Raw genomic sequence first — 12,806 nt, 5'->3', positions numbered from 1 at the left:
GGTTTTTCCTTCCCATTTTTTGTTGTTGAATTTCCTAAAGTCTGGATTGACCCTTTACTCCAACCTGTCAAAGTCCCTACAGATGCAACTCTGTCCTTGAGCTGACTGGGCCTCTCAGTTTGATATGACATGCAAACCTGATGGCAGTGTGCTCCATCACCACTTCCTGGTCATTAGTATTTCATTCCTGAAGGTCAGGGGTGTTAAACTGTTGGTAACACTTGAACAGCAAGGACTAGCTTTCAAAGTTGGAGGCATTTCTTGGGAGAAGGATCTTTGATTTAAAAGGTTTTGCTCTTCTCCTGTTTTTTTTTTTAAAGGTTTTACCACTATTTGGTGGTTTATAGCTCTTTGTTATCCATGCTCCAAACAAGAAATGATAACATGAGCAGAAAACAGAAGTAAAGCAGAATCTCGGCTTCCAGCATCCAGATGTCTCCTCTCTTTTTCTCTCTTTTTCTTTGCTACTTTGACTCTCTGCTAAGTTCAGAACTACCCTACCATCTTCTACGTGCTTTGCTTTTGGGGTCACCAACTGTTGCATTGCCAAGTCAGGTCTTCAAGTTTTTGTTCACCAGCAGTTTTGAAGCTGATAAGCATACATGTGATTTTACAGGACACACTGGTGAAGAGTTTTAAGTATGATTTTCTGAGACTTTCTCAGTAGTCACCTGTCTTTAATGACAGACTTGATTAAATTCCCATTTGCTTCAGATGCAATACAGTTAGGATGAGAAAGAAAATCCTGCCCTTCATTTTGTTATCCATATTACTCATCTAAAAAGACAGATGTGACACCAAACAGGAAGCCGAGCCAAATAAACTTCCTATAAAATTTTTACCTCATTCATTTCAGAGATTGGGATAGTAAATCACTATCATTATCTGTTATCATCAGTTTTATTCTGGCCAGCTGGAACTGTTCACTAAGTCTTACCTTCCTATTTTCAGTCATAAGGGAAAGCAGGGTGACAGAGTATGTTGCCTAATGAATGAAGCGGAGGCGGAATCCAGTCTTTAAGATTTTTCATTGTGTAATTTTGTTGCTCATCCAGTAACACCACCATTGTGTCATGAGTTGCTCATCCACTAGCACATTAGTTCTCTATGGGTAAACCAGCAGTCTGGTTGTTTTGTTGTTGAATAGACAGAAATAGGAACATGGTTTGTCTATAGGGGACTGTAAGGTCCTTTCTGGCCCTCCATCATATGCCTTGGAAGGGCTGATTCCCAGACTTGCTTTTCCCATGCTGTAAATTTTTCCATGTGGATTCCTTGCAGTTTGTTTGCAGCCCTTGGCTTAAGTGGTTTCCATCAGCACATATGGCTGTAGTGAGATGTTTGAAATGGCCTCAGAATAAACAGAGCACATTGGTTTCTTCTCCAGCTATGCTAACTCTAGAAGAGTCTGATCTACCTCACTGAGTTCAGAGTAGGGGCAACACGAGAACAAATCACTCTGAAGTTCATGATTTACCGTCCTTTTTCAGAAGGATTGACAGTATAGCACATTATTCTTGGTAGTTGATTTCATCCCCTGGAAACTTGACAGAAGCCAGTCACCCATCTGAGAAAGGCAGTTTCCCAACTGAACTGGGCAAATCTGTGCTTTCTAACCAGCTGGCTATGCCCTGAAGCCACGCTGCATGTATTGTCTGAGTAGCCTGGCTGTGCTGAGATATACACAGTCCACTGGACTGCTCATCTTTGCTCTTCTTAATTCATTTTTTCACACTACTGAGGGAAACATTCCTTTCTCCCTGCCAGAAAGTTACTGGAATGACCTTCCAGGGGAAAAGAGCCAAAGCGAAGGAAGTATTCTCAGTAGCCTAATTAGTAATGTGTTCCCTTAACTGAATAACCATCTCTTCTCCATAGACCACTTCTCTCTTTGATATTTTAAAAGAAGAGGAAATTCTTAATTATCCCTTCAGTGTACATTTTTCTTTCTCGGGGCATGTATGGGGTTTTTTCAGCAGTTCCTTAGCTGAGGTATGACTGTGTCTGCCCTGTTAGGAAGAAACATAATGGGAAGCACTGTGCCAGTAATACATACACCTTAGTCCCAGTAACCTTATGGGGCTATTTTTCCTTTCTGTTCCTGAAGTTACACTGAACAAAGGCAATGCAGAGTGAATTCCAAGCCCTGGTCTTTCATTTGCAGTTTTAAAATACTTCTATGTAGCAAAAATCTCCCTGAGCATACAATGAAACTAAACAGCCTTCTATTTTATAAATGTTGGAGTTTGGACACCTGAGTTCTTTTCGAGGGACTGCTATGGAATATTTCTATGACATCCCAACATTAGGAGTCTCTCTGCATGTTTTTACTATTGCATATAGCTTAAACTAGTTTCTGAATAATTTAAAAGTGCTGTGCCACCTGGGATTGTAGTCCCCAAGTTTCTTCTATTGGTGGCCAAATAGAAATATAATGATGTTACTATGTTTAACAGATTATCAGAGTCACTGTGAAGTAGAAATATTTTTACCTTACTAGTTTTTTTTTTTTTTCATCAAAATATAGTAATGAAACAGCTGAAGAATTCCCATTAACATTTCAGTTTCTTGTAATAAGAATGCAAAAGAAACCCCTTGTGGTGCCATTGAAGGAGTTCTGTTTTAAATGGAAAACTTTTCCATCAAAGCATATGACCACATCTCTCAAGATATTAATCTGCTGCTGACTTAACAGGATGTTCTTTTTCTTCTCCTAGCCTTAGTTTGCCTATATAGTTCCTGTTTAGTACACGGTTATGGCCCGGTCATGCTTTGATTGAAGTCAGTGCCAGTGCTGCTGTTAGGTGTGAGCAGGCCTTGCCTGCAGTATTTTAGAGAGCCTAATGCATTCAATTCACAAAATTTGGAAACAACAAATTACTTTATCAAGCTGTTCCTTTTTGTGTTTCTGTTCCTTAAACGTGGTGCAGTGCTAGCAGAGTCTTCAGAATGCATATCTTCCCATTAAGTTCCTTTTGGCTCCTATTTGACATTTTCCTTCAAATAGATAAGTGTTCTCTTCAGGTTGCATACTCATATCTGTCTGTTTCTGTGACGTAGACATGTTTTTCTTTTATGCTAACAGATGCAATTGTGTCTCAAGAACTGAGTTGCATTCCTTGCTTGTATGTCAAGTAGTGCTTAAGGTAGTGACTCAGTATGGCCACAGCTGGATGGCTTATAAGTACGAATAATAAGTACTTCAGCCAGGAACCTCTTGTGCTAGAAAGGATGAACATTACTCATGATTTGTTCTAGTGTTGCATGCACACATGAAAGGAATATTTTTTTACTTTTCTTTGCTATGCTGTCCTTAAACATCACCTAATCAACTGTTTTAAATCCATAGGTAAAATCTCTGGCTACATCCTGTCCAGAAGAACTGCAAAAAGGAAATGTACTAGCCTGGCCAGATTTCCTGCCAGGAGTTGTTGGAAGAGTGAAGATAGATTACAAGAGTATATTTTGTGCTGGTTAGAACTTTACTTCCTAGAACCCTTTCTTTTTCCGAACAATATTATAAGACTCTTCTATAAAAGATGTCCACTATGCTAGCTTGAAGCTTTTGCCCTAGCCTTCAGTAAATTACTTTGATAATTTGACAGTTAGAAGATGCAGTTTTCCATTCCTCAAATTCCCGGGTTTTGTAACAAAAGTTCATTGAAATCTCTGATGGAGATTTATTGCTTCCTGAATTGAGATGAGGAAAGAGTGAAGATGGTGTTGGGTCAGAAAAAAAGTTTTTCATGCCTTTTATTCTAAAAATAATTGGATTATATTAAAATACCTACTGCCTCCTCCCTTCTTTTCCTGCAGATTCCTTTTCTGATGTTGAATGTTGATGACACCCAAAACCCTTTGGACCCAAGCAGAATGTAGCATGCCTAATACTTCCCAGAGCTCTTTCCTTGATAAACTTATACAGGATCAAACAATCAGATAACAAATTTATTCATTCAGCACGTATCTGTATCTCTCACTGTATGCATATATTTTGTCCACAGACTGTCCATCTTTGCAAGGATCCATACCACATCTGCGGGCCTCTTCTGCTGATTTAAAGCCAGGGTCAAAAGTCAGCCTTTCCTGTGATCCAGGCTTCCAAATAGTGGGAAACTCTGTTCAATACTGCCTTAACCTGGGACAGTGGACACGGCCTTTTCCCCGCTGTGAAAGTGAGTTGTCTCAGTGGGTTGACAGGATTAAGTAACCCTAACTTTTATTTGGACCCTGTCATTATTCATGGCCTGTTTATTTCTGCAGCTATCGTGCACTTGAGTCATCCATGTTACATCATATACATATATGCTTAAAACTAAACTCATGTTTTACTGAGCAGAAACTATATCAGAATCAGATTCATACATGTTTTTCAGTCAATTTCTAATGCTCGGGACAGAAATGAGTGCATTTGCATCAGCAATCTGGTACTCACAGCTTTCCTGCCCAGTGGCATCAGGATGTGGAAGATGCACAGGAAGTGCTAGAATTTCTATGGAATTTTTAAGTCTCACTGAGAATATCTGATTTGAAGTAGAAGCCTTGACTTTAGTATGTTATGAACTCATTTCTTTAAAGGCAGCAGACTTAGAAGTATTCCAAGACTTATAGTATTTCTTCTAAGGAACTGGGCTGTGTGCATTCAGTTTGCCAAGTTTCTTTTGATTCTATGGTTCCTGCTCCTGTCTTCTCCTTTCCCTTGGTTCTCCTCTGTTGTGACTGCACTTGTGACTGCAGTTGCATGTGTTGGACCTGATTACATTTTTCATTTCAGCAGAATAATAAATTACCTCTAATAGCAGGTATTGCATGATCCCAGAATTTATACACGGTTTGGAGAAAATCATCGAATCTGTTAAAAATGCCTTTAAATTAGTTTGATCTAAATTTGATGTGATTTTAATGTCTTCTTCTTTATTCAGTTGTTTATAGCACAAGTCCATGCTCTTTCTCATGTTCTGCATAAAGAATAGTGTGCCTGTGAGGATTTACCCAAAAACAAGTCCTGCTGGGCAGAAGGAAAGTTCTCTGGCAGAGACAGCTTTGCACTTTCTTGGTGTGTGATCAAGGACAAGCCACCAGAATCCTGTTAGTGTTTCTGTTTTCTCTGTATTGGGGCAGACAGTTGAGCTCAGGGGGTTGACATGCCACAAATATGCTGAGTGAATGAAGGCCAGACTCACCCACTGGCCTTTCCTTTCAGCCTGTTCCACAAGTACCTGATGAATGAAAGTTGGTTGAAGATACCTATTTCCTTCACAAGCAACTACAGGCTTTATAGTGGACTGTGTGGTACTGAAAAAGTACCGACTAAATCAGGCTCAGTGTAATCACTGTCTTCACCCACCAGGATCCTTTTCCTCTTCCTGCTACCAAAGGCTCCCAAAACCACAGATTCCTGACAGCCCATCTTCATTACAGGCTTTTCAGGTCTATTCCTCTGCAGCAAGCACTTGGCTTCCATTACCACGGGCTTTAAATTATTCACAGTGTCTTTGCACACAGCTAGGGAACAACGAGTTACTATAATCCATTTAGTTACGAAGATGGGTAGTGTAGCTGTTGGAATAAATTCCTATCATCTCAATTGGGATGCACAGCAGCAGCTCTGCTAGAACAAGTAGCAGCCTCTGGCAGGCAGGTACGGGAGTGTCTTCTGCTGGCACAACTGAGATCAGAAGGGCTTATTTACTATAGTCAGTCAAAGTGATGCCGAGGGTTGTATGTGAGGTCAGTTCCAGTCTCTCCGTCGTTCATGGATTACCTGGTCTCAGGCCAGCACTGTAACCTCTCACCTACTGTTAGCTACTTTTGCAACTTTTGAACGCAGTAACACTAAGCTTGCTTTTCAGTGAAGGGAAATAACAGCAATCTCCATGAAGGCTAACTTACTTTTCATTTTCCCTTAAAACTCACCAACCATCAATGACTATTAGAACTGTCCTATATCTGAACAGCATCTGCTCAGACCTCAGTCACAAATGTCTCCTCCAGAGCTATCAAAACTCTCTTAGCAGGAGCTAAAGAATCCTGCTAAGTCTCTTATTGACAAGTGCCCACAAAACAAGACGCTCCACCAGACTTGGAACCAATTAGCTACCCCAGGAAAGGACTGGGGCCTCTTGCCAATGGGATTCCATAGCTACAGAGAAAAAAAATCCAGCAGTGGCTCTCATGTGGAATTATTCTGAAGTTGATCTGTGTTTGCTGTGCTAATATCTGTGCTCTCTTTTCGCTCGTTTTGCAGGAATCAGCTGTGGAGTGCCTCCAACTTTAGAAAATGGATTTTATTCAGCTGAGGACTTTTTTGCTGGCAGTACTGTTACCTATCACTGCAACAGTGGCTACTATTTGTTGGGTGACTCCAGGATGTTGTGCCTGGATAATGGAAGCTGGAACAGCATTTCGCCATCTTGCCTTGGTGAGATGTGCCATACATTTGGCTGCATGCAGTGATGATCTTACACTTCTCCTGTGCCGTTAGGTTTGAGTGGGAATTCATTCTGAAATTGTGAAGACTTACCAGAGTCACAGAATCATACTCCAAAATACTAACTTTTCTGAAGTGCCATGCTCAGCATTATGTGAAACCAAAACTGTATTCTGACACCTTTGTCCATCCTCTTGTATGCCACATACCCTACATGTATGAAATATATACTTAGTAAGCCAGCATTGCACTCCCAGCCTCTCTCCTTCCAGATCTTGCGGTCTTTGCATTCTGTGCTTATGACCTGTGCATTTCACCATGCTTCAGCATGTTGTCAGTGTGCCGTGCTCTTTGAACAGGTTCTTTTAGACATTTCACATATGGAAGTTGTAGTATTTAGTATCAAATTTACTCACTTGAAGATAGTTGATACTAGGATAGTTGATGATAGGATTTGTGATTAAAGAGAGTGATACTAAATGTACTGTATAACATAATGGAAATAAATGCAAGTTACATTTGCATTTGCAAGTTAAGCTTGACATAATACAGTAATTGCAATACACAGTTCAGTCACAATTCCAATGTGTTTCCCACTATCAAGCTCTATAATATATTCACTATCATGACATGCACATCACCAGTAGCTGGGAATGAATGTGTGGGTTAAAGTCAATTCAAGCTCATTGCTAATTGTCTGGCATTTACATTTCATGTTGACCTGAGCCACATATTCAGTTGCCCCTGCAATGCATATCTGGCTAACTCAGGAAGACAGTCACACTCTTTTGATGAACTCAAGGAGAAGCACTTACACCACCAGTTGATGCACTCAACTGATGATAGCTGTTTACCTAAAAGAAAGGCCACCTTCCTGTCCCCTTAGTCCCTGAGTTTCATGGGCAGATCACCTTTGCTGAAGTCCTCTGAGGCTTCTTTCCATTGTGGGGGTTTATCGGTCAGTCACACACCTGTCAGGAAGCAGCTGCAGCATTGAGAGGGCTGGGAGTGCCCTCATGGACACAGGTCACATAGTTGCCACTCTGTAACTTACCTGCTGGTGAGCTGGGTCTGACGTACCAGGTGCAGTGGCACAAGCTGAAAGGTGAGGCAGACTGGCATGGTACTGTGTACAGGGGATTAGGTGTCGCTGGTCTTGCAGGGCCGTGTCTCCAGCACATCCGTGCTGGAATCCACTAGCTAGTTGTGCTTGAATTGCTGCTGTCTTAGTCATGCCTGAGATGGGAGTTGCACAGTAAAAGTCTGTGTGAAAAGCCACAGTAAAAAATCAAATGTGTGTTTGATTTGACTTAATTCTGTGTAGGTATAGCACCTAATTTTTTCAGTCTTGACAAGAGAAAGAAAAATGTCAACAGGGTTTATTCTGTCAAAATTCACTTTGGAGTAGGTTCCATCTGGTTTCATAGCATCCTCTCCACTGGCACTCCTTCAGAACTTGCAAACAGATCATCCAGACTGTTGTTCCTCTCTGCTTTTCTCCTTTTCACTTTATCCGAGGGCCTAAAGAAGAGCAAGTTCAGATCAGGTGCCACAAGGCTGTCAGAATAGTTCAACCTCTATGCAGTAGGAGGCACCATGTTCAGAAGGAAAAGGCCTGTGCCCCACCTTCCAGCTTGCCTTATCTCTCATAAAGCATAATGAGAAAATGAAAACAAGAGTGGCTTTGGCACCCTGATCCACTCTTTTACCCTTCTGATTCACACTTTAGGCAGGTGCTAACGAAGCCTAGTACACCTATGCCCTGGAGCATTCCTTTTGCTCTGTTATGGGTCTGATTCACAGTGTATTTCTACTTCATTACCTTAGAAGACATTACAGAAGAAGCAGTCATTCCAGTTCTGCTGTGGTAGCACTTTGCATTCTCCTGGTGCTTGTGTAATTGGCAATTGATATTAATGTACAGTTGTCATCCTGCGTGTCAGAAAGAAACTCCTTTTCTTTTCAGAACATTGTTGTGCTCTTTTCATGCTGGTCAGACTCATTCAGCAGTAAAGAATAAACACACCAATTCAGCAATTGTGCCGCTTTTTTAACCAAGTTGCCTGGTTTTGCTGCAAATTGTCAAAGAACCCGGGCTGTGTGTCTGCATGGTATACTTATATCAACAGGTGTCCTCTAGCAGGTCACGTAGATGAAGAATTGTTCTAACAGTCTCATATATATAAACAGTAATCCCTGTTGCCAGCACTTTTCAGTTAGATACTTTGAAACTGACTCTTTGCAATGTTGACCCAATGTTTACATAGTTTACATGCTAAGGTTGTTTCTTTACAGTTAAGATCAAAAGCTGATATGAGCTATTCTGGAGAGAGGTTTTTTTTGGTTGTTGGTTTTGTTTTGATTTGGGGTTTTTTTCTGTGCCATATCAAACCACATGGATCATTAATCATCAATTGTCATTTTTAGGCACTACTATCATGTAAATAATTATTTATAATAACTAATATATTTTGAACTCATTTTAACTTTTCTGGCAACTGCAGGCACTTCGTATGCCTAGTCTAATGCAATGCTCTTCAGCAAAGATGGAGCTCTAATATTTTTTGTTCAGAATGTTGATATATACAGGATTTCCCAAGCAAGTGTTTAATGCAGAAATCCTCCCTCATAGTGTCTGTCCAGACTACTAGTAACTTGCAGTTTGGAAACTAGATACTTTTTGTGGAAGTGCTTACTGAAAGTTAATAAGTTTTATCTTTGATTTTCTCATGCTTGATGATACTGTATAGTAAGTTATAATTAAAGTTATAATGTAACTATAGTAAGTTATAAATATTTAGTTAAATATTAAATCTTTTTACCAATGGATAAAAAATGTGATTGCAGTATGAATGATTTTTAATTATACTAAATTAATTCCTTTTGATAGTGAGACAAATTTAAAGCAAATACTTATTACAAATAACACACATCTTTTTTGTTATGGGTTTGTTTTTGGGTTTTTTGTAGATGTTGATGAATGCGCTGTTGGATCAGACTGCGACGAGCATGCATCTTGTCTCAACACAAATGGATCCTATATTTGCACTTGCATCCCTCCTTACACAGGAGATGGTAAAAAGTGTGCAGGTATGGGAAAGAAAAATGTTAGGCTAACCTTTCCAAGTTTCTGTATAGGCCAGTATCCTGCCTCCCGCTATGGAAGACAGTTGCCAGTAATTGATGTCTAGGACATGCTCTCACGTCCAGGTCACTTTGTACTGGATGAGGCTGTGATGAAGTGTCTCCTTTTGTTTTTTTGAGAACTCATCTCTCCATACAGACAGAGATGTCACTGGGATTCTGCTCCAAGACATACACACCTGCTAAATGTTCTTGCACATGGAGCACAAGACCTGGGAAGGCCACAATGTGTCACTTCTCAAGAGCAGACCTGTGCAGTGAAGAAATGTTTTAATACAGGCATCTGAGTAGGTCTAGAGCTGCTTGTGAAAATATTAAACAAGATAATTTGGATGAAGACAGCAAGGGTTGGGTTGAAGTAAAAGGTAGCTGAGCTGATTTCTTGTTTAGAAATGGACATACTGAAATGGGCTTTCCCTCGCAGAGGGAAAAATTGCTGTGAGATGTGTTTGCTTCTAACAATGAATGCAAACTGAGTTACAGAGGGCTCTTCCATGTCAAGATCAGCTTACTTGCATGAGTCTTCAGTGTTTGTCACTTACATATAGAACAGAGAAAAGCTGGTAAGGCTGTAAACTACTTATGAGTGTTTTCCATGTGCTTTGCCTTCCTACTTTTAGAAAATTCCTAAGGATATCTCCTGCAATTTGTTTATAAAACCTGACAGTTATATTAATCATAGTTTCTCTCTTCCTCAGAACCAATAAAATGCCATAATCCAGGAAATCCAGAGCATGGCCATTTATATGGGGACACTCACAGTGTTGGCAGTGAAGTAACGTTTTCCTGCAAAGAAGGATTTCAGCTGACAGGGGTGACAAAACTTACATGCCTGGAGTCCGGAGAGTGGAGCCACCCAATACCATATTGTGAAGGTGTAGTTCCTGGGGAGAATGCATGTTGTAATGTGACTCTTTAGAAAGATGGAAGAGGGAAAGTAGTTGTGTAGAGCCTTTAGAGACCATGGCAGCTTATGAGAAACCCTGTCTAAGTGGATCGGGATCTCAGTGTTGAAGTCTCTGTTGTCTTAAGAGGTGTAAGCACAGTTGTCATATTTGTAGTGGTACTCTCTTATGCAGATTCACCATTGTGACAAAGTTATAGACTCATTTTAATGCAAGCGTTAAAAGTATATTTCTTCTCCACCCAGCCTCCCATTTTCAAGGAACTTGAGGGAACTTAATGACTTAAAGATCATTACCTGTTTTTCAGTGGATAAAAAGCATTCAGAAAGGACAGGATGGTGCATGTACATATTCATGGTGTAATTGCAGAAATTGTTTTTTTTTAGAAAACCAGAATAAATGAGGTAAAGCAATAGGGTAAAATGAAGAGATGACAGAGACTATGTCAAAAAAAAAAAAAACCAAACAAACCCAATTGGTTACTTTGTCAATACAGAGGGGTGGATATGGAGTCCTCTTGAGAGTCAAGCATATGATTTGTAAAGCAGTTATAACTAGCTGCTTCCAATTAGTTCAATCTCTCAGTAAGGTGAAGTCAGATAAAGAGTCCTAAATGTCATTTTAAGCTTAATCAAGAACTCAGTGTTGCCTAAGGGCTTTACCCCTCTTCAAACCTACTTAGGGAAGACAAAGCAGATCCTGATTTTCTGTTCTTTTGTATTTGTATTGTATCAACCTCTCTTGTATTCCCATCTTTTTAAAGCTATATCCTGTGGTGCTCCAGTTATTCCAGAGAACAGTGCCATTTTCGGCTCAAATTTTACATACCACAGTAAAGTGGTGTACAGGTAGGAATTCACTATGTTTGAAGTGCTGTGTTAATAACTGATTGAGAATGTGGCAGCAAATACGAGTATGGCTGAATTGAGAGAAGGATCAAAATGAAGAAGAAGCAAGATGGGATTAAAGTAATAGAAAGACATTTGGTTATAGCTGTGCCAGTTCATTAGCAGAGCTAAATGTTTACTCTAGTACTACTTTTCTATGTCCTGCGGAGCAAGGTGGTTTATGCAGGTGTGGATGAAGAGAGAAAAGGAATGACTGATAATGTTGTGCATAAAAGGCTCTGTGTTTGATAGCACTTTTTTTTTCCTAACTCAGATGCAATGATGGGTACAACTTAGTGGGCGAGAAGGAAATTCTGTGCCTTGCTAGTGGCGTTTGGAATCATCCTCCCCCCTCCTGTGAAATGGTGACGTGCCCTAGTCCCCAGGATATCAGCAATGGAAAATACATTCTCAGTGGCACAACCTACCTTTCCTCTGTGTCATACACCTGTGACAATGGATACAGGTAAATGCAGGAACATTCTTGAGCCATATTCAGGCAGCATGCTTGTGAGAAACTCTACCTTATGTCTGAGAGAGACAAAACTGGAATTGCTCAGGAAGAGAAAATACTAAAACAGAATTGAAAAAGACTTCTTTATATCTTGAAGGTACTTTCTGTATTTTTCCTGAATTGGTGCAATTCAGAAAAGTCACTCAGGAATTGCTATATGCATATATATGTGATGCTTGCATTTTATCATCAAGCTCAGAAAAATATTTTGAATATTCAGAAAAATAGTTGTCATAATTCTTGAAAGTTCTCATTTGTCTTTAAAGATCATCATACCCCTACAGCTGTAGTGCACATCCAATATTATTTTTTATATTCTTTTACAATGCCTTTTATGAAGGAACCTTCTGAAAGCTATTAATTCACTCCTTGAACTCTTAGTAGTAGTAATTTATTCTAGCCTTTTATTCTGTTTTACATTTGTAAGTAGTTATATTGGAAACACTTTTTTAATATGCTGCAATTAAAAATTAATACAGTAATGCTATATCCAAGGATGTGACTTTTAAGTATGGGTTTCTGCCTCCCCTGTTATCTTCTTGTACCTCTAGCAGATACACCCTGACAAAAGTGATCTCACACAAACCTGTTTAGGTTTGATTTTTTCTGTGCTTTCCTGCTGCAAACATTTCCTTGTCCTGATGCAGGCAGGTAGGTGAGGTGTGTTCTTTCAGCGAATGTTTTAATCATGTTAAAACAAATGGATACCTCAGCTGCAGTTGAGTGTAGTGTTGTCATAGATTCACACTGTGAGCTTATCTGTATCCCTCTAAACCAGGCAGTGTTTTTAACAATACGAAACAGGTTTTTTACTGTGGACTTTGACATATAGGAAGAAAATACCACATCAGTTTTGACTCTTTTCCTTTACCTGTCTAGCACAGCTTTATGAGAGAGGTCTTCTGTACTGTGGTCGCCATTCCAGA

The 12,806-nt window shown here is 39.8% G+C and overlaps 1 protein-coding gene across 1 annotated transcript in view; it reads left to right on the top strand.

Moving 5' to 3' along the window:
• Nucleotides 1-12,806, top strand: part of SVEP1 (sushi, von Willebrand factor type A, EGF and pentraxin domain containing 1) — a 122,413-nt gene that overhangs the window by 77,695 nt on the left and 31,912 nt on the right. Inside the window, exons 29-35 of the mRNA XM_064642767.1 lie at nt 3,350-3,473; nt 4,005-4,175; nt 6,248-6,421; nt 9,401-9,520; nt 10,273-10,449; nt 11,243-11,327; nt 11,641-11,832. Coding sequence (XP_064498837.1) covers nt 3,350-3,473; nt 4,005-4,175; nt 6,248-6,421; nt 9,401-9,520; nt 10,273-10,449; nt 11,243-11,327; nt 11,641-11,832 — 1,043 coding nt within the window. The remainder of the gene's footprint in view (nt 1-3,349; nt 3,474-4,004; nt 4,176-6,247; nt 6,422-9,400; nt 9,521-10,272; nt 10,450-11,242; nt 11,328-11,640; nt 11,833-12,806) is intronic.

The sequence above is a fragment of the Pseudopipra pipra genome, chromosome Z (genome assembly GCF_036250125.1).
Source record: "Pseudopipra pipra isolate bDixPip1 chromosome Z, bDixPip1.hap1, whole genome shotgun sequence".
In the NCBI taxonomy this organism is placed as follows: domain Eukaryota; kingdom Metazoa; phylum Chordata; class Aves; order Passeriformes; family Pipridae; genus Pseudopipra; species Pseudopipra pipra.
The sequence above is the reverse complement of the archived record's forward strand: the minus strand, read 5'-3'. Positions and strand labels throughout refer to the sequence as shown.